This window comes from Euprymna scolopes, chromosome 38 (assembly GCF_053919585.1).
Source record: "Euprymna scolopes isolate OS-2025 chromosome 38, ASM5391958v1, whole genome shotgun sequence".
Classification (NCBI taxonomy): domain Eukaryota; kingdom Metazoa; phylum Mollusca; class Cephalopoda; order Sepiida; family Sepiolidae; genus Euprymna; species Euprymna scolopes.
Genome location: NC_136519.1, coordinates 54,499,941 through 54,521,927, shown reverse-complemented (window position 1 = coordinate 54,521,927; position 21,987 = coordinate 54,499,941). Strand labels below are relative to the sequence as shown.

The 21,987-nt window shown below is 33.5% G+C and overlaps 3 protein-coding genes across 15 annotated transcripts in view; 1 reads left to right on the top strand and 2 right to left on the bottom strand.

Moving 5' to 3' along the window:
• Positions 1-21,987, top strand: part of LOC145263146 (iron-sulfur clusters transporter ABCB7, mitochondrial-like) — a 103,544-nt gene that overhangs the window by 61,366 nt on the left and 20,191 nt on the right. The window contains exon 14 of the mRNA XM_080120121.1: positions 1,501-1,604. Coding sequence (XP_079976247.1) covers positions 1,501-1,604 — 104 coding nt within the window. The remainder of the gene's footprint in view (positions 1-1,500; positions 1,605-21,987) is intronic.
• Positions 6,818-8,840, bottom strand: LOC145263013 (uncharacterized). Its single transcript, XM_080119846.1, has 2 exons — positions 7,352-8,840; positions 6,818-7,209 (listed from the first exon to the last, which is right to left on the bottom strand). The coding sequence occupies exons 1-2, from the start codon at positions 7,411-7,413 to the stop codon at positions 6,846-6,848; spliced, it is 426 nt and encodes a 141-aa protein (XP_079975972.1). The 5' UTR covers positions 7,414-8,840; the 3' UTR covers positions 6,818-6,845.
• Positions 14,610-21,987, bottom strand: part of LOC145263147 (putative monocarboxylate transporter 5) — a 643,731-nt gene continuing 636,353 nt past the window's right edge. For 10 of the 13 annotated variants that reach the window (XM_080120122.1, XM_080120130.1, XM_080120125.1 and 7 more), the window contains one exon: positions 14,610-15,059. In XM_080120122.1, the coding sequence (XP_079976248.1) occupies positions 14,657-15,059 (403 nt within the window). In that variant the 3' untranslated portion in view covers positions 14,610-14,656. Of the gene's footprint in view, positions 15,060-19,882; positions 20,248-21,987 lie in introns of those variants that run through there. The other 3 variants (XM_080120134.1, XM_080120133.1, XM_080120135.1) reach the window with 3 other exon arrangements.

Here is a 21,987-nt window from a genome sequence, read left to right as displayed (position 1 = left end):
ATTTTGTAATTACTAACCAGCAGAGCGTAACCATTTTCAACCTAGGAAAGAGTATCTGTATGCAATGTGATCATGTATGGAGATGAAACCTGTCAAGTGAGAATAGACGACATGTGTGGTGTGGAGAGAAATAATATGAGAATGATGTGAATATTAAAGGCTTAGATATGATGACCTCGGAGAAAGATTAATATTGACAATAAGTATAGAATTGCAATGGTATGGTGACGTTGAAAAATATAGATAGGAGTTTTTGGGTTAGAAGATGTAGACATTTGAAATAGCAGGTTCGGTTCACAGGAGTAGGCTAAGGAAAATATGAGAGAAAGTGATAAAAATGAACTTGAAAGAAAGAGGGATAAATAAAGACTTGACCAGAGATAGGTTAGCTTGGAAGTCAATTTTTAAACACCATCCAACCTATTTTAGCATGTAAAATGGATGTTAAACCGAATATGCTGATGATAAAAGCTGAAACTTGACAAATCATAAGAAACCTTATAAAGGTGTTATGAAATAAAGGTGTTATGCACGACATGAACTGAAATTGGAATCTTAAGAAGATATCTTTCATTCCAGTTATTATAGGAGCAACTGGACTTCTTTTTGTTTATTGCTGATTAAAACATAAGATGAAAATTTAAAAAAAAAAATAATGAAAATCTCTTAAATAAAGGAAACAATATATGCATCAATTGTATGCTCGGTTTTTGCTTTATCTTTTGAGGCTGAAAAGTTATACTTTTGATTTCCAATGATTTTGATTATTCACAGCAATAATCATCATAAGAGAGCTGGTAGTCTTTCCCTCTTGGGTAGGATGCAAAAAAACATCTCTAATCTAATTGGTCATGCAGTGGCTGCCAAGTTTCAAACACTTGTCCCATCACTGCAGTCTTGTAATGGCTAAAATATTCTATTAATTGCTAAAAGTCATAAAAAAGAAAAATGATTTTCTATATGAAAAAAATTACTTGATCAGTATACATGATTTTGGAGTACGACATTTTCATTCCATGACGGGTATGTACATGAAGATTTTTCTGTATTTTTGTTTTGTAAATTTTTCTAAGATTAATGTGAAATCTCCTATGATTAATGGTTCTTCATATCGTGTTTGCTGATCTTCCTTCTTGCATGCACTTTTAAATGATCATGCGAGACAGAGGAAATGCCTGTCCTGTAATTGAAGTTTCTTATTCATGACTTCAAAGCCACTGATCTGACATAAATCATTCATATTTTTCCCAACTCATTAACCAGTGGGAGGGTAGACAGAAGCAATGAAAATAACTAATTAGTTATATCTTGTCAGACTGTGTCATACATTTGATTCCTTGCATGTTTCCAAACAGATTGCTCTTGTTGTCACTTTCTTTTTTAACCAAATTATATACTATTGGATCTACCCATTATTAAATCTAGCATTATTTGTATGTGATAAGCTGTTTGAAAAAAATTTGATATAAAACAAATTTTTTAATCTTTGATCTTTGTCAGGTGGTGAGAAACAACGTGTTGCCATTGCTCGGGCCATCATGAAGGATCCGGTGATTGTTGTTTATGATGAAGCAACCTCATCTCTCGATACGATTACAGAACAAGTAAGCATTTGTTTTTTATCATTGAGCTATTCTGGTAGCTACATATTGAGTATTGTGTTTCTGGCACATATAGTATATGGTGACATTTTAATTCTTTGAAGACATATGTAAGAATATATCTATATGCTAAGATGAAGTATTATTGCTACATCTGAGCAGGTGTCACTCAGAACAACCCCCTCACCCCATCCACACACACACTCAATAACAATCATAATCCCCACACTATTTCCATGGTCTTCTCTTTCATCTTCTATTCTGACCATGTCATCGTCTCTCACAATGTTGCTGTGGGAGCGAGCACAGTGGTTCAGAAGTATGAAAAAAAAAACAAACCTCACAGGAAAACATATTCTGTAAAACGACACTAATTGTGCAACCACGTGCTCCCTCTCTCTCTGGTTTTCTTTTTGATCTGGACCCAGGTTGGGACTATGAAAATACAGCTCTGAACATTGCATAAGTTTAAAGATATATTGAAAAAAGGGCCAAAATACAGAGAAAAATGGTGACATAAACTAGTCTTATTTGTCAGTCTAATATCGGTAGAATATCCAATATCCACAAGAGTACTTAGCTCTCGATTAATATAAGATTTGTAAGAGTCCGTGAATGGGTAGATATCGGTCTCATAACATCCTCTTTCCAAGAGTCTTTTTTTTTTCTGAAGAAAGAAAAAAAGACTTTAGTATATTTTACTTTTAGGATCGACATTCAGGGGATCTGTAAACTTTCTTTTTCCGTTTAAATGTCTAACCTTGGGAGAAACCTGAGGTGTTTTGAGATCAGAATTCTTGAATATTATATCAATTTGCTCTTCGCAAATTTTGTGGTGGTGATGCATGTTCTTGAATAATGTAAACTAACTTGTCCACTCTTTGTTTCACTGTGCTCACTTGCCAAAACATTTGTTATTCTTGTAAATTTTGAATAACACTTTTTCACCACAGATGTAACGTTTTTTAGAGAGGTGACTGTTTTTTAAATCTTGCTTGCCTCGGAATCTTATTTTCCTTGCAAACATAGTTTCTGCAGTGCAAACAAAGTTTCAGCGAGTGAGCATCCCATAGGTGTATTTGGGTGCAACGTTATTCTGTACTCCTGCAGAAACTGTCATAGCACCCTCTCTGTCGGCATGCCTTGTGCTTTTCTCTTCAAGGTATCCATGAACTTCTCTGCCTGACCATGGACAGTATTGCGGTCGTGATGTGCTTCGCCTCATATGTATTGCAGAATTGTTTGCATTAGACATGAACTACATCTCATTATCAGTAACTACACAATCAACCATGCCAAAGTGTGCAAATAGTTTGTGTAGGAACATTATCGTGCAACTTGTGGTAGGTCTTTTATATTTTAGGACTTCCGACCATTTAGTATCACTGTCAACAAGAATGAGATAGTACTGGTCATTTAAAGGACCTGCAACGTCAACCATGGTTGGTTCATATTTGACCATGGTTTGCATGTGGTTTCTGGCACTTTTACTTAGAGTGCATGTATCAATCATATCTGCTATGTCCTTGTCCATATTTAGCCAATAGATGTAACAGCAGATGAGGCTTTTAGTGCGTTTTTTCTCTAGCTGTCCAATATGAAAATCCCACAGAATATTTCTCTGCAGACTCGACAGTATCGCCAAACTGTTGTTATATAAAAAGGACATCATCACAAAGTGAAAAATCCTGTGATACATTAGGTTCTTTTATTATCGATTTTATTATTTGTGTTCTGAATACAATCATCCTTTAGAGCCTCCCTTGCAATGATTGAATCTTCAAATACTTCAGTGTCCTTCGGAACAAGTTGGGATAATTCGTCAGCATGACAGTTGTTTGTAGAAGATAGATACTCAGTTGTAGTTTAGTAGTATAGTACTCCAACGTAGAAATCTGTTGTCGTATATAGACCTTTATTTGACCCAAATATTGACAACGGGTTTGTGATGTCTGTAATGTAAACCATCTTCCCTGGAGGTATCTGTGGAACTTAATCACAGCAAAACTTATGCTCAATGCCTCCTTCTCAATCTTTGAGTATTGTTTTTCTGCAGGTAATAATAATCAAGATGCATGCACAGTGACTTCTGGTATAAAATGCAGGCTCTGATTCATTAAGTTCTGGCATCTTTGTTACTATCATCTCAAGCTTGTGATCATAATGAGTGACAGAGAAATCAAACCTAAGTGTCTTTTATTTTTTTAATGCAACTTGGCATTCTGGTGTCCAAGCTGAAGTTGGTCCTGGATATGACCTTAAACTATATCCGATGGTGAGGCCCCAGCTTGCGGGCTCTGGGGAGTGTGGAGCCACCCTTTAATTGCCATTGCTCTCAGGTTCACTCTGACCCGGAGTGGTAGTACCTGTTAGAGTCCCAACTATGGGTTAAATAGAAACTGACTTGCAAAAAACAAATATATTCTATTAAAAATATTTTCTTCAAAATCACCGGATTCGGATTGAAAAGAGTTCATATGCCGTAAAACAAAATCAACCAACCAACCAACCAACAACCAACCTGAAGTTTCATCTTTCTTATACAGTTCATTGGAGGGAAGGTTAAAGTATGCATATTTTTGATAAATATTTGGTAGAAATTTTCCAAATCAAGGAAGCTTTTCATAGATTGGACATTGTCTGGGGCTGGCATATCTTTGATCATGGTATCTGGCTGTTAGCCGTCTTTATTAATTATGTGCCCCAAGTATTTTATTTCTGATAGAAAAAAATCACATTTCACTGACTTAACTTTTAATTTGTATTCTTGGAGTTTCTCAAATATGCACATAATATACTTCCTATGCTCTGTCACAGATTTGTTGGTGATTAGTATGTCATCAAGATAAAGCTTTTGCAGAATCAAGGTTGCCCAGCATGGCATCTATAATCTACTGAAAGATGGCAAGTGCAACCTTGACCCCAAAAGCTAGTCTATTGAATTTATAAAGGCCTCTATGCACAGGAGCTTTAAACTGTTTTCTTCTATCTCGATTTGAAGATATGTGTCTGATAAATCTACTTTTGAAAAGATTTTGCTATCATTGAGTTTATAGAATATCTCCTGAGTGGTGGTCTTTTAGGACTTAGTTCAGCCTTGTTAAAAAAATTGGTGCAAACTATAATTTGATTAGATTTCTTCCTCACATAGACTGTTGAAATCTGGTGCAGCCCACCCACTAAAATCTGTCTCTTTCTAACCTGTCCAGCTCTTCATTTATTTGCTCTAAAGCCACAAAAGGAACATTTTGCTTTTTTTAAAATATGGGCTGGGCATTGTCCTTTACCTGGAACTATGCATTAATTTTTGTGCGTTTCCTTGAAAACATTTCAGGGAATCTTTGAGTTCCTGTTTTAATTTTTTGGTGTCAGTAGTTGGGCTTTCTAATTTACGACAAAATATGCTCAAAGGCAGTCTTAAAGGTTGAATCGTTCAGTCTAATCAAAATTATCGAATAATTTTGTCTGTGTTTTTTACTTTGAGATTATTCAAAGTTACACTGTGATCTACTTCACCCAGAATGTTTATACTTTATAACTGAACATTTATATCGAGTGTGCTGTCTTTTTCATTCTCAGTAAAGATAGCTTGTTTAGATAAAGCCACATGTGCAAAAGTATTATCAAGAGATTGAAACCTGAGTTAAGCTGAAATTTTACTGTTTTCTCAAGTTTTTAATATTACATATATGTGTAAATTCTTGTCTTTATTATCAACTGACTGTGTTTATCTTATTTTATTTATGGGTTTCCTAAATTTTTTGCACATTAAGAACATGTTAATTCATGGCCAACTTTACCAAAGTTTTTATAGGTTTTCTTCTTTTTTTCTGGGCAAAACCTCATCCAGTGTAGGTCACCACAAATATAACATGGATTTGTGGTGAATTTTTCCATCTATTCATGCTTTGTTTGTCATAAATATTTGATCGTGTAATTTTACTTTTCTCTTTCTGTGGGGAACAGTGTCAGTTTGGTCTTGATCTTTTTATTATAAGCAACTCCTGATTCTTCAATAGTTTTAGAATCATTTTTAACAGATACTACCCTCTGGCAATCCTCAGCCAATTTTTTAAGGGTCAGACCTTGTTCATTCTTCAGTTAACATGTGGCGTCTAATTTCAATATCTTCGGCTGAGACTAGACCTTTTGTGAAAATAAGACATTTGAAGTCGTCTGTGGTTAACTATGCTAACTTGATATCATTACAGTGTTTATTCACTGTCACAACAAATGTCAAATAATCTTAAATCCTTAAATATATTAAAACATTTCCATCTCTTATGAAAAATTGATGTGTTGAGTCCAAACAGTTTAGCAAATTTAACTGTTTCTGAGAACTCTAGGTCCACTGTTTTCTTTAGGAGGATAAAAACCAACGAACTTACTGTGTTCACTTATACTTAATTTCCTTAGTAATAAGCATATTTTTTTTACATTTGACCATTTCTTGCAGTCCATGTTAAATACATCTTCATATCATTTGAAGAATGCATCAAAGGTTTTATCATTTTCTGGTACATACTCCAAGTTTTCTGTAATACCCCGTAAAAAGGGAGTATCATTCTCAGCAGTTTTGGCACTGTTTAACGATTTTAATAGTAATTCTTCCATTTTATTCTGACGTTCTGTATTTCTTTGTTGTTGCTGTTCTATCTGTTGTTGTTGTTCTTCTTCTTTCTCTTGCTGTATCTGCTGTTCCATTAGCTGTTCTTCCAATCTCTGTTGCCTTTCATCACTTATCTGTTGGCGGTCCATCTGAACTTATCTATATATATATATATATATATATATATATATATATATTAGGGTTGGTCGATTTTTAACTTTTTTCTAAAAATCAAAAACGTTAATGGACCGAAAGTTGTGTCTATACCTATTGAATACTCATACCAAAAATTAGATCTGAGTCTTCAACGGTTTTGTGCGAATTTGACATAAAAGATTTTAAATAAACACGGGCGGAAAACCCCTCGATTTTGGTGGATTTAGCCTAAATATTGATCTCAAAACTAAATAATTTCAGAATTTAAGCCAAGAAATCTTATTTTATTTGATGGGAATATAATTTGAAACAAAATTATAAAAAATTTTCAAATTAAAATTTTAGCCCCCCCCCCCCACCACTTTACTGCGCCGAGTTTGCTATTATTTAAACAGAAATTGTTGAATGTATTGACAAAAATTTTTTCCTGATATGAAAATACAACAAGCAATTATGGAAAAACAAATAATTATTTATTTTTAATATAAAGAATCAAAGTGTTCTAAATAAGAGCCCTTCGATGAAAAAGCGGGTTTTAATTGTTGGCACAAAACTTTCCCAAGTATGTGCCGGTGCCTTGCTTTAAAGCCGTATACACATTGAGAAGCCTCTGTCATCAACTTAACTGCTCGTTCCACACCTTGGGAATGTGAAGGGAAATCTGGCAAGTCATGCTTTTCGCCTGTTGACAATGAACTCTCTAATTCACTGTCAGAAAAGTCTTGTGTAAGTGGTGGCTCACAGACTCCATTTACTGACAAATCTATTAAATTTGTCCAGTGTAGAGCCTTAAAGTTGATCATCGGGATCTTTTTAAATCTTTTCTTGGCTGGTTCCCCTCTTCTGAAACAATATAAAAAATAATTTGAGTTTAATCTTTAAATGCAATTTATACTGCTTTAATAAGATTTGGTGAAATTAAATGTAATCTTTAAAATGTCACAATAAATTGATGTAAGTTTTATATGAAGAAATATTAACTTACCTAATGGTCAAAATTCTTTTTATTCCCTCTTCTCTTACTTCAAGTTCATCTGATTTTACCATAGAAAATAAAATATTTTCTGGCAGTAATGCAAAAGCATTAAACTGAATGTTTTTAAGTGAATTTTTTTTTAATTTCAGTTGGTTGCTTCTATATTCTCTGAATCATATTATAAATGTACATTTGTTGGTGGTGGAATTTGTTATTTTTTTTAATGTCAAACCAACAAATCGCATATACATTTACAATAAAATTGATCAAACTATGCAATTTGGTTGAAAGATTATGCAGATATGTCCCACGAGTCCATAGGCACATGAGCCTGATAGCCAACGTTAACCATCTAGCTTGGTCCAATTTTCCAGGACACAAATCTAGGGTCTACCTTACCTCTTGAAATCCCAACTGTATACTCGTAGAGCAGTCTTTGGTCATTACTTAGGCTATCCTTGTCTTCAAATTCACACTCCAAGGAATTCCCAACAGCGGAAAATGCTATTTGTAGTAAATTATGGCAATCATTTGCACATAATTTACCCAATGGACCACTGAATATTGTGGGGCTTTTTGTGGTGCCATCTAAATGTTTGAACAAATCCCTAAATGGAAGTTCATTCTGGTGTAAGGAGCAACCAATAGTATGAAGATTTTTTTTTTTTTTTCTAAAAGTGTAACCAGGCCACCTTCATAGCCTGTGTTCGCATTTGTGTTGTTAAAAAGGACAGCCTTAATGGTGCTTAAACTTTTGAATTCCTCTAAAACATCAGCCACTTGCTCTGCAAGAACATTACCAGTTGCTCTAGTATCCGGAAAAATTCGGTGAGTCAAATATAGACTCTCATTTGCTGTTTCTTTTGTTATTGTGAGGTGACGTTCAGATGCTTTGGGTTTTTTTTCACAATTTGAAATCCATTTACATCCACTGATTCTTTGTAGAGCAGTGCATCTTTGTCTGTCCTCCCATCAACACCTATACAAAGAAGATTTTCCATATTTTTGCTGTGGTTTTGATAGGCATCTGCGTTTACTTTAGCGTTTGCCCTATCAATTTTACATTTATCCATATAGATATTCTTTATATCTATATTAGGGATAAGAAGGCCCATGGCCCTCAAATCCAAGAGCAGGGCATGGCCAAGACTGGCTCCAAGATTAGAGGATATATCACCCCTGACTAATTCAAGAGCAAACCTTGGGATTTTTGTAAGGTTATAGGGCACTTTGAGATGACTATCTGGCTGTATGTAATCTGCTTCATCACTTGGAGAAGATGAGTGACTTAGAGATGTACTTGGAGAAACATGATCTTGGATAGATGATGTTGATGCTATGGGAGATGTTTTTTGTTGGATTTCTCTTTCTCCTTTTCTTTTACTTTTTTTTATTGCGGTTTTATCTATTGGACCAAGTTGGAATGTGCCCTTGGGCCCTATTTTACTCCTTTGGTTTTTTAAATATTCTCGGTCTTCCGTAGGAACCTTGAATATCAGATTAAAATGAAATTTACTAAGATTAAAAATACAGTTTAACATATTAAATTAAAAATATTTTACATGTAAAATAAAATGAAAAAATTGATTTAAATATTTATTTCAACTGTGGAAACCAATATCAGCCTTTGAAAAACACTGAATTTTGAAATATAAATAAATGACAATAATTATAAAAAGTTTAAATATTTTAATAGTTGTGTTTAATTTGTAAAATTATATATTTTAATAGTATGTTTAATTTGTTAAATGGACTATTTTAATAGTATGTTTAATTTCTTAAATTAATTCGTGTGAATTCGAAGGTTAAAAAATGTAAACAAGGGGCAGATAAATACTACCGGTGAAAGTCGAAAAAATATCCAATAAATAAAACTTCTTTTACTAAGTCGTCTTTTGTATTTGAAACTATATATTTTAATATATTTTATTTTTGTTTTTGGTCATTTTATTTAAATTAATATGAAAATAGATAAGAAAATTTAAACAATAATTTCTTTAATAGATTTTATTATTTTACTCTTGTTTAACCTCAGATTTAATTTATGGATACATATTTCCGGTGTCACCGAAATTACGACTAAGATTGCAAATATTGATGTCTTTAAATTCAATTTCGCAAAAAAATACAAATTTTTGGAAAAAAATATTTTGTCAGGTGATTTAGGGTGTTATTTCATAACTTTCCATCTATTGACCTATTTAAAGTTCCAAAATCGACCTACCCTAATATATATATATAAAAGGCAAAACGTTTGTGCGCATTTTTGTATGTCTAGCAAAGGCTTTTTTCGGTGGGGGGTACTATATTTTAGAACATTTTATATACTCTCTAGATTGTAATATCTACGATTTGCAAACAGTCATCTCTACATTTATTTTGAGTGAGTATTTTAAAAAACCTGGTTTCCAGTGTTTGTTTTTCTTTTTCATATAAATAAAGGGAAACTGAATCAAATCAAATCAAATCACTGGCCTTTGTCACCGGCATGTCTTGAAGGCAATCAGTTTTGATCAATGTGGGGAATACCCGTCATATCAGACAATTGCTATTCATTTGAGAGCTCCCCCTTTTTCAGGAGAGCTTGGTTTCCCCAACATGAGGAAACAAATAAATGAAACAGCGGAAAGCTGAACTGACCTTCAGCCAACATTTATTTCTGCACCCGCGTATTCACTTAGCAAGTCAACTTTTTGATTGACATGGCTAAATTTGAACGCTTTTCACTTTCTATGGCCTCATCGTGTAATGGTAAGATGTCACGTTGTCTTTCACTTTCTTCTCCACCTTCGCGTCACGGGTTCGAGCCTACCTGATTACTAACACATTTTTTTTCTTCTTTTACACCTCCAAACACCCGGGCAACACTGGGCACCCCCACTAGTTTACTATTTGTACGATTATTTTTTGCAAGTCCTCCATTATTTATTACAGAACGTTTTTGTAATATCCCCCCCCCAAAAAAAAAGACAAATTTTTTAAGTGGAAGATAATAAAAAAAAACATTCAAAAGAAAGGAAACAACAGTAATTACAGTTCTTTTTTTTTTCCAACACATAATTAAAGGGGAGGAACAACAACAATAAAAAATCTAGTCAAGTTTTTTTTTTATGTATATCAAAATGGGAACAGATAGCAAAAAAAAATCTACTTACAAATTTTTTTTTCTCTTTAAAAAACCCGTCATTCTGAAATATTCATGTGACAATTCTAAAATTTTCTATACTTGTTTTTTGCGCTTGGCCATAAAATAATTTAGGAAGGAATAATAAAAAAAAAAAACTGTTTCCTGGTGTAGCATTAAACGAATTCATTTGAAGTTATTTCAACTGAAGCAGGTTTTTATTTCTTTAACTGAGGTTTTTATTTCTTTAACTGAGGCAAACTTTGAAGTGTGAGGATAGTTATCACTTAGTCCATAAGAGTCAACTGGTTTTAATGTTGAAAAAAACCCAACAAATCGGAAGGAATTGCTTTTTCTGTTTAGCGTGAGAATCACGTTCGGTAATTTTAAGGGGTGGGGGTAACTTTTATGCACAAGATTCCTGGTCACCTGTTCATTTGAAATCAACTAGGTTTTTCTAGATTTGAAATCCTTTGTCTAATTTGACAGTTGATGTATAAATCCACTGAAATTTTGCATATAGTTTCCTTGAATTTCTGTTAGTCTGTTGATGTGAATCGCCTGGGCTATTTGTGTAAGTATGTCATTTTGAATCTTCAACGCACATTGGTGTATAACTCAACTGGGATTTCTTTTTGCATATGTCGTCTCGAATCCTCATTCAGTAGTTGATGTGGGGCCGGGTTCGGATCACGAAAACTATGAGTAGCAATACCAGACCATTTTTTTTTTCTTTGCTTTCAATAAATTCAAATTAAGCACTATTGAAAAGAGCACAAAAAAACAAAGGAATATGGTTGTTAGTTTTTTTTAAAACAGTCCATTAGAACTGGAGTTATGAGCATTCAAAATATCGGAAAATGATTCACTGGATATTTTGTCCTAAGTTGGTCCTATTAAATGCATATAAGCTTGTGACTGAAAATAGTTGGAAATTTGCACAATTTACAAAATTACTCCTCTTTAAAAAGCTCTATCTTAAGATCAATGAAATTTTGAACACATTATCACAACACTTTGAAGATTCAAATGGCTGTATTTACAACCTTGATAAGTTACAGACTAATTAGCATACTAATTAGCGTATTTCAGTTTCATTTTAATGACTTTAAGTAGAACCATCATAAAAACAGCATAAAAAGAATCGTAGGTGAAGCTTTATCATCAAGTAATATTCTGATGGACATTATCAGTAGTAGGCATGCTATGTCAGCAATAGTCAGATTGAAATAGTGATATCTTAGAATATACAAATAACAAAAATATTAAAATACCATTTTAAAGAAAAATTTATTGTGAATCCAGTCATATAAGTTTTATTTTGATGAACATAGGAAAAATTTACTAATTACAGATTTAAAGACTATGCCTGTAAGATTAAGTAGCTGGGAGCACCTTGTCTAGTGCTGAATGGTACATTTTCTGGTATTGCTTTTGCTAGTATTAGTTTAAAGATATATTAAAAGAAGGAATGAGTGGTTTACTTGTTAGTCAAATATCACTAGAGTATTCAATATCCACGAGAGTACTTAACTTTCGATTAATACAAGACTTGGAAGAGTCCATGAATGGGTAGGTAACGGTTCCATAGCACTTATCTTTTTCTTTTATCTTTTCTGTGCTGTTACCTCTCATATTGGCAACTATTAAGGAGACGACTCACGGCTACCGAGAGAATAGGCCAGTGAACATGACAGCGTGACGTCATTTCCTGATCAACTTGTAGGTATAGAAAGTTTCCGGTGTTCAACCATGTGGTCATGCTAACGGGCATAAAAAATATGGCTGTGTTACCAAACGCTCATGTATGTTCTTCTAAAGAGAAAGAACAATTCTCCATTTGTATAATTATTATAATTGCACATTTAGATAATTTTAATCTAATAAAATATAGTAAGTGAACCCGTTTTTGAACTTTTATTTCTATTGGAGAAAGTCGAATATTTCATTTTATTTATTTTTTTTTACTGAAAAACAAGCAATTTTTATATAATATTTTTCAGTCTGTTCTTTTAATAATAAATAAAACTTTTCATTGAGTATTTCCAAATATTTTAAAGTTAGCATTTTTCACAAGTTTTTTGTTTTTTTTATGATTGATGCTTTTTCAATACTTTAGCACCAGGCATACTTTATTTCTTTGAAATATATTTAAAACTTCAAGTTTTTGTTTTTTATAACATTATAACTGTAAATAATTTACATGACTGAAACGGGAAATGAAATAGGAAATTTTTTATTCTCTCCCAAGATATACGAACAACACAAATTAATGAAAAATTTATTAACTAATCAGTTTTAATCAGTTTTAATCAGTTTTAATCAGTTTTAATCAGTTTTGATATGAACTAAAAATAAAGAGTACATCAAATAAAAATATTTTCCTGTTTTATCTTATAAATAGATGTCGTTTGCACCATGTTGAAATATTATTTAGAAAGCTATTTTAAGGGGGGGTGCTTTCTTACTATTCTGCACTTTCAACTAACAATTTAATGAAAAAGAAGGGGAGGTTACTATACACATAGATTAAAAAAAAAAACATATATAACAAATGTTATCAAATTACTTTTCTATCTAACTGGATAAGTTTTTAGTATCTTTATTTAATGTAAAATGTTTGTTCAGTTCGAAAATCATGTTTATAGATATATTTGAAAAAGACAAATGGTGGCAAGCTCGCTGTTGAATATGTTAAGTTTGTGAAAATAAGTTCAAACTAAAAAACTATACAAAATATGGCTAGAAACTCACTCAATATATGTTACCGTGACATAGGCTGACATATATTGAGTGTGTTTCTAATATTATTTTGTAATACAATATCGTAGATGTTTACTATATTTTCTTAGTTTTTAACAAATGTTCACATTATATTATGATTGTCTTTTAGTAGTTATGTGAACTTAATTTCTGTATTCTGCTCTGATATGAAGATGAAGACTATAGCGGAGTATAGGATTCCTAATCATATAACTGATGAAAATATGCTACACATTTTGATGAAAAACATGGAGAAAAAATGGACATAAAAGAACAGAAAAACAAAACTTTAAATATAATAAATATTTCAACATATAATCTTGTGGGGAAAATCCAGCTTCCCAATAAGGGGCACTCTGGATAGAAAAAAAAATAATCTCAGTCATGAAAGATTTCTCCTCCACTGAAAAGGTGAAGTGTAGCATCAGAACAGATACTACACCGTGATCTTGTTCTGAAGGCCAAGAAATGTTTGTGTTTAATGTTTCTTTAATTGTTTGTTCCCTAAATTCATAATTCAGTTTTATCATTATTAGATTGTATATTGCTTTAAAAATTACGTAATTTTACATAGATAATACTTACATTTTATATTGAATAAAGTTCAGTGTCATTATTAATCAAATTGGATGCCTTTTATTCTATTTTTAACATGTTTTAAATCTTTTTAAAAATGCCTTCACATAGTATCCGACAGTGATAGTTTGACAAATCTTACCTTCATTGCACACAGGCATTTTTCAGTTAACAGGCCTTCTATATCTCGGTGGTCGTGGACGACTGCGAGTTCATGAGTATAAAAATAAAATAAAACAAAGCACAAACTCCGACACATTCTATAGACATCAGTTGGGCATCATGAAAAACGACCCTCTAAATGCTAATATCCATATCTTAGTCATTTGTCGAGGCCATGTGTGTCAGTTGATTGATAAATTCATCTGCTCTGAGCCATAACTTGCCTTCAATTGTCACTAACTCCAGACTGTCAATAAATTGTTCCTAACTGTCATAAAATTCACTGCCATTTTTAAAACTCTCCATTAACTTACAATGAATATACTGACATCTATGCCTGATCCTTTGTTCCTCATAACTGCCACACCATGATTAACAATCCTATTTCAGCTTCCTTTTATGTTCCTTGGTGAACAACTTCCTCCCATTGTCTTTCCAGCAACCTCATTTTCTATACCTTTTTTTTGCTGATCAATTTATTTTTTCTTTTCTTCCTAACAGATTTTTTTTTTTTGGAGGGGGGGGGGCGTCGATAGTATCAGATTAATGAAGAAATATTTATTAAACAAATTTTAACAAAATGTAAACTGGACAACATGGGTATATCAGTTAGTTTATGAATGAAATGCAGTAAACAGTTAATTTCAAATTAAAACTTTTTATTTCATACGAAAATGCACAAACATTGTTTACGAAAGAATCAAAATTTCTTCTTCTTCGATTAATTTCTGGTGTGAGTCATCATGGTTATTTAGGATTTTGTTTTGAACCGCCTCTTTCTCCAGCTGCAAGATCTCCATCTTTAACCTGTGCCTCTCTTCCTTCATCTCCATGATTCTTCTTCTCTCTTCTTTCGTCATGCTACTTCGCAATGTCGGTAAAAAGCCAAAGTTTGACTTAATCCTGCCACTATCAAACTGCCACCGTTTATCATGAACCGGAACCATTGCTGTTGAGAGGATGGGAGAAGAAGAAGAAGAAGATGAAGAAGAAGAAGAAGATGTTGGTTGTTCAATAATTTCCCCATGGAATTTTGATTCTGTGGGTATGTCAGGAATAAAAGGATCCGGGCTCAGGGCTGCTTCACTGAAACTAAAAGAAATAAGAATTACAATTAATTTATTGCTACCAATGTTTTGTTTTTTTTTAGTTTTTTTGTTAGTTTTTTTTTTTATTTTGGCTGGATTGAAGGTTTTTTTTTTAATTGTTTTTACACCATTTTTTTTAAATTTAATTTTTCTTCCTACTTTCTATGATAGCATTTATTTTTACTGATTGCATATTTTTTTTAAATATCAAAATAAAAAAAATTAATGCTCCATAATTTTTTGTGATAAATAGGGACTTGATATCTGTCTGAATTTGAAACTATTATCTCTACTATTATCTAAAAGGAACTTTGTGTGTTTTTGCGTGAGTTCATTCCCTATGAACTAGGAAATGACTGGGCTAATTATTTTTTAAATTTCACATGCTCGAAGATACTCGATGTGTCTGGGAGTGTTCTTACATAGGTTTTGTATCAGAATGCATCTGATAAGCATCGAAGGGATTTTAACAATAATATGTCTGTTTGCATTACATTTAAATTGCTGCATGTTAGTACAGTCTGGGAAACAGGAGACTGGGTGGGACCTATTAGATTGGGGACTCTTTTTTGGACCCTGTCTAGGAGGAAGAAATGTGGTAGATGCACCAACCCAGATGTGACAATAATACTCATGCATGGGCAAATTATGGCTTTGTAAAGATACAAAATACTGTCAGGTATGAGATTTTTCTAGCATCGTAGAGAGTGCCCACCGTCTTTGTAACAGTCTGCATAATGTCTTCAATGTATTTACTAGTGTGCAAGATATCCCATTTCTCTTAGTGTTAATAAAGAGATGGTATTTAAAAGTCCAAATAGATGTAGATACTAGCATGTATGCATAAATTTTAAATGCAATATTTATACACCTGAAGTATCAGTTAGTGAAAAATATGAACATCTGTTCTAATGTAGTTGAAAGGTGTGGTTGGTTATTGTGCTAGAAAATCCAAGAATAAACCAGAGACCTATACATGTTTGGTCAAGTAATTCCTTTCACTAAGAAAAATGACTAAGCTCACTTGTAATATCAGCAGCAGTTTTGTTTTTTTGTTCTCTTCACCAACAGCACTAACCAATCATAGCAATACCAGTATTTGTTTTTCGCTGACAGAACTAAATGGTCACTTGTAGCATTAGCAGCAATTTTTGTTTCATATCTTCACCAACAGCACAAGACGATCACACTTAGCAGTAGCAGTAGTTTTTGTTTCTTCTCTTCACCGACAGCACAAGACACTCACTCTTTTTTTCTTTTTCTGTCAAGCAAAAAATCTGTCTCCTTTTTATTTAGCCATTTTGGACTCCTAACAACACCTATTTTGTATAATCACCCTCATCTTGTAATCACATGATTCCAAGTTGCCCATGTTGTTTTTTGCGGTGCGTGCATGTTTATTGTGACCACTTATCTCTCAGTTTCTCAGCAATGTCATCACAGTTATACTATTAGTATTTAATATTATTTTATTAATTGCACTATTGAACTTCTATTACTAATGGAAATTTGGTATATGAAGCTTAAATTGTTTGTATTAATTGCACTATTGTACTATCTTTCAATGTTCAGTTCAGGAAGGGGTGTGTAATGTATGTTCTGTTGTCATAACAATTTCCCAGCCATTACCTCCCCTTTTTTAAAGAGTGATAGTGCAGTATGTGTTGTTGTGAGGCAATTCTCCCAGCTGTGACCTACTCCTTGGGGAGGTAGATAGTGCAGTATATGTTCTGTAGTCATGATATTATCCTCCTAGGGATTACCTACTCCTTTGGAGGGAAGTTGTGGTATACTATCAAAAAATTAATTACATCATTTTTTTTTCTTTTATTCTGGTTAAAGTATAGCACACATGTAATCTGCTATTAGACTTGTTTGCTGAGCTGCCAACAGGTGACTGAATGTGTAGCCCACCATCAAGTTGTTTACACTGTACCCGATGGCGGTAGTCTCTTTTTATTTTGCTTAAATTTGACCCTAATTATGCTGGAGAATTTAGTTTACTATTTCCGTGTATTATCTTTCGATGCTCTGTTCAGAAAGGGAGGTGTAGTGCCTGTTCTGTTGCCATGATACCATCCTCTCAGGCATGCCTACCTCCTTTTTTAGGTGATGGTAGTGCAGTATGTATTGTCATGAGACAATTCTTCCAAGCATTACCTACTCCTTGGGGAGGTGAGCAGGATAGGAATGCTGAGTCTCATAATTGTATCTTCAGTAATTACTGCCTTCCATAGTTATTGTTGTCTCACCACGTTTTTGGCCAACTAAATCTCTGGCCTGCTTTGGGTAGGATTGAAACCACTATCTTCAGACAATATAATGAAACCGCTACCTTCAGATAATGCTCACCTGGAACGATAAAGATTCAATGCCCATATTTACTGTGCCAAAAAAAGGGGCCTGAAGAGAGATCAAGGTTGGATTTTTGGGTTTGATATATATATCCAAGTTTTCATTCTTAACTGGTCATCCATTGTTGGGTCCATTACAACTATGAAGATGAAGATAGCAGTTTGCAAATAAATAAATTTTGATGCTGTCAAACTAGTTTACAGATGACTAAGTGTGTAGTGCACTATCGATTTGTTTTGTTAACATCGCACTTGTTGATGGTAGTCCATCTTTATTTTGAGGTTGTTTTATTTTGTTTAAAGTTAACTCTAGTTATGGCTTCACTGGAAAATTCAGTTCGCATCAGTAGTGTTAATCACAAACATCATTTTCATTGAACAAAACGTTTGAGTTTGTAACTATCCTTGCATAACATTATTAGGGATAAATGATATCATTAAGTTAAAAATACATCAAGAAAATGCTATCTGTAGTTAGAAATTAGGCCGCAAACATTGATAATAGAACTGACATGAAATAATGTAATGAATTTGTTTAACAGAAGAAAGTTTGAAATATATTAAATTTTAAATAATGATTAAAAAACTAACAGTGACTAAAAAATGTACTTTGTATGTGTATACTGGTTGTATGTCCTTGTCGAACTGAAGTGATTGGAATTTCCCATTGTTATATTACCAACAAAAGTTGGATTCTATGGTGACTGATGGAGCAAAGAAGTGAATAATTTTCCTTTTTTAAACTAATGAGTCACCACTTATCAGGTATAAAAACTATGATAAGGATTAATAAAATGAATAAATTATTGAATGATGAAGAATATTATGAGATGATTGAGAATGATGAATGAAATGAATAAAATTTGATGACAGGTTATGACAAGTGTAGACAATTTTCCCCTTTTTTTTTTTTCCGGAGATTGGCATAATGTTGTAATGGTTATGAATATCAAGATTTGAATATCAAAACATGAAGTTTGGTCAGAACTGGAAATACAACACTTATTTCTCTCCTAGATCAGTGCTCTTCTTTCTGCTTTTTCTGTCGATTGAAAGTGACAGGTCGCAGTATGGTCTGTTAATCCGGGACTAGTTGGTCACTGATCTGTAAATCACGCACACAGTGGACACTAGTTTCAGCATGCTATTTCTTGTCAAATGTTTCTTGAAATTTATTACATCCATTTCTCTTTTTGCTTCTCATAAAATAGGTTCTCTCTATCGCTTTAAACACTTTCTCACACACGGGTCTATTCTCTATCTCTCTGAATCTACTATGAAACCATGGATAGTGTACAATTGCATATTTAGGTTGATGAATCTCTCTCTGTCCCATTTGAGGGTTCTTGATAAGGTACAAAAACGTATCTGTCATTTAATTAGTCTCATTATTTCTTTTTTATCTCAACCTCTCTCTCTCACAGACATGTTTTGTCCAAAATCCTGTTCTGTTAACATGTCAAAAATTGCTCTGTGGATATTTTGTCTCTCAGCTTTTTTTTCTCTGCTTTCTGGTATTAATGGGAGGAATTTTTAAAAAAAAACAAATAACACCATTATTTGCTTCTAGGGTTTATTTTATTTTACCCAGCAATTTACAGCCAGATTGATTTTAGTTTTCTGCCACACATGGTTGATCTAAAAAAAACAAGAAAAACATGTTTACTCCAAACTTAATCTAGCTTCTTTGCCACATAGTTTTCCTCATGATGTAATTTCCTGTGATGTAATCGTAACTTTCATCTGTTAACTTCTTGTGAATTTTCCATTATATTAATCTGATGCTTACCCTCACCTCATGTGGAAAATTACCGTTCTCAGCATTATTTTTATAAGGTGGCAGCTTGTCATATCAAAGGGAAATGACTTTCCTTACCTCAATTTACAGGAAATTTTTTTTCAAGTTTAAGTCTTTAATTCAAGTTAAAAATTATACCCCAAGGGTTCCCTGATAATTAAATTATCTTAATAATTCATGTAAACTAACTTTCAACTAGATCCAAAATTTTGAAATCTTCAAATGCCAAAATGTGGCGAGTATTACACCTAACAAAGGTCAGAGGTTACATCAACTGAAACGTTGTGCAGATAATAACACTCAAGATGAGAACAATTTTCTGATTAATCTTAATGGTACAAACATTCATACCTCATCTAAAAAATTCAGAACTGAAATATAAAGAATTTACCATCTTAAGCTAAAACGAATGTCATCGTGAGAAGATCATGACTATCGCTGACGGCTAAGTGATTAATGATATGGACTTAAAAAAATAAAACGTGGGTGTGCCAAATTAGTCAAGTTTGTACTACAGAGACGCTTTTATTAAACTCACACTTGACCTTGTGTCTAACCTCCTGGCTAGGAAGTAAATAAAATACCTGATAACATAATTGATAAAAGAAAAACACATTTTTTTTTCTACTGAAAATTTATTTTGATATAAATGCATAGCGATTATCTTTTCATTATTTTTACATTTCATCCATCATATCTCGGCTGTTCACTCTCTGCTGTTCTTGAGTCTAAGCTGAGCAGCCACTTTTTCAATCTGGAGTATCTCCATCTTCATCTGATGCTGTTCTTCTTTCATCACTATTAAACGTTTCCTCTCGTGCTCATCCAAAACTACTTCAACAGAGGGAGAAACGGTCCGCTTTGAATTGATTTTCTCTTTACTAAATTGCCAGTTTTTGCCGTAAACTGGCACCAGTGCAGTGGAATGGGAAGAAGTACGTGATGGTTGAGTGGTTATGCCTTCAGATTTTCCAGCCTTCTGGAAAAGGTCTGGGAGATTTGTCGCATAGGAATATGGATCTAGTGTACCTTCGCTAAAGCTGAAATTAAAAAAGAAAAATGTGTAAAGACTTGATGTAACATGTGGATATTTTTGTGCGCAAGTTTTATTACATGATATTTCGATTTACAATCGCAAAGGTCCACTTAAGCAGTGATATGAAATCCATTTACTGGTGAAGGAGACGTGGTAGCATGGCTGAAAAGTGAGGCTGGTGGTAAGACTTCAGAAAGTGGATGATCTGGTGAGCCTACTCTTATTGTACCTTGAAGGAAGATGCATTGGTCTTCTATTTGGAGGTGAACAACAATGACCAAGTGGATGGAGAGCAGATAGGGGCCTAGTTAAAAAAGGTGTTCACGAATGATGCATTCATGGCACATAGGAAGCTGACCCTGGGCAGGTGAGCAGGTTGACATTTACGTGGACAAGGTCAGGTTTGCTGGATTCTTTGAACATTGGGCTGGAAAGGCTCACAAACTAGTCTGATGCTATCTCCATTGCACTCCAACAGATACCAAGAATTGAGAGCAAAATCATAGAGAATCTGGTTTGAGAGCAAGGATGTTGAGAACAACTAGAAACCAAAGACTATAGCACAACCAAGAGAATCTCCAGCATCGCTTTAACCTGCTACAAATACAATGGTAAAGGTCATATAGCAAGAAATTATCAAAAGTGTGATACATTCAATGTAACAAGAGCTATAGAATGCTTGTGGAAATGTGTCAGTCTTCTTCCCTTTGAGATTGTGAATATGACGCTCTTGAAAATAACTGTTGATGGAATACAGTGTTTAGTGTTAATTGAAGCTGATCCTGGGAGACTGGAAATGTCATGATGAGTTGAAGTGCATCTTGTGCATGTTTCACGATTTCCACAGACAAAAAATCGATCAGAATATAAGCAGGAATTCCGTGCCTGGATGGCTTATGCCATATCTGGACGAAAAGTTATGATCTCTGAAAGACTATAATTCGTCTGATGTTCGTGTTGAAGTGGAATAAGGAAAATATATGGCCAGTGATGGACTTCCATGAACTAAGCAATTTTAATGCACTCGTCTGTACTGCTAAGATGCATTAACGGCATCATAAAGGGTTTAACACTTCCCTGTAACCGTGCAAGAAAACTACTCACACATGACTATATCCTGTATCTCTACAAAGCCACTATTTGCCCACGCATGGAGTATTGTTGCAACATCTAGTTTGGTGCATCTACCACAAGTCTCTTCCTCTTAGACAAGGTCCAAAAAACAGTCTCAAATCTAAAAGGTCTCACACTATTAACCAACTCCAAGGTTACATCCTTGTACCTGTTTTCTAAGTATTTTAATGGGATGTGCTTTTACAAACTCATAACACTTGTGCCCCCCCCCTCAGCATAAATACCTCAACTAATGCAACAAGTAACACTCATTCACTGTAAAGATCCCTAAATGTTGGAAAACCTTCTACTCTAATAGTTTCTTCCCATGACTAGACTTTGGAATTCCCTCCCGGTTTCTTGCTTCTCTAATTGTACTGATCTGCAGAAATTTAAATGTAATTTGTTCAACTTTCTACATTGTAGATATTATCCCAAATTGTAGCACCTTACATTCAAGTGGTGATATGTTTGTTTGGAGCAAATAAGAGAAAAAAAACAAAAACCACAAAAAATTCAGGAGTGCATACTTCTAAGTATGTGTTCATGAATTATCGTGTTTATACCATATGTTAATGAAGATATCATGCTTGTGTCTGATCTTGAGTAACAAATATGCTTCAACTAAAGC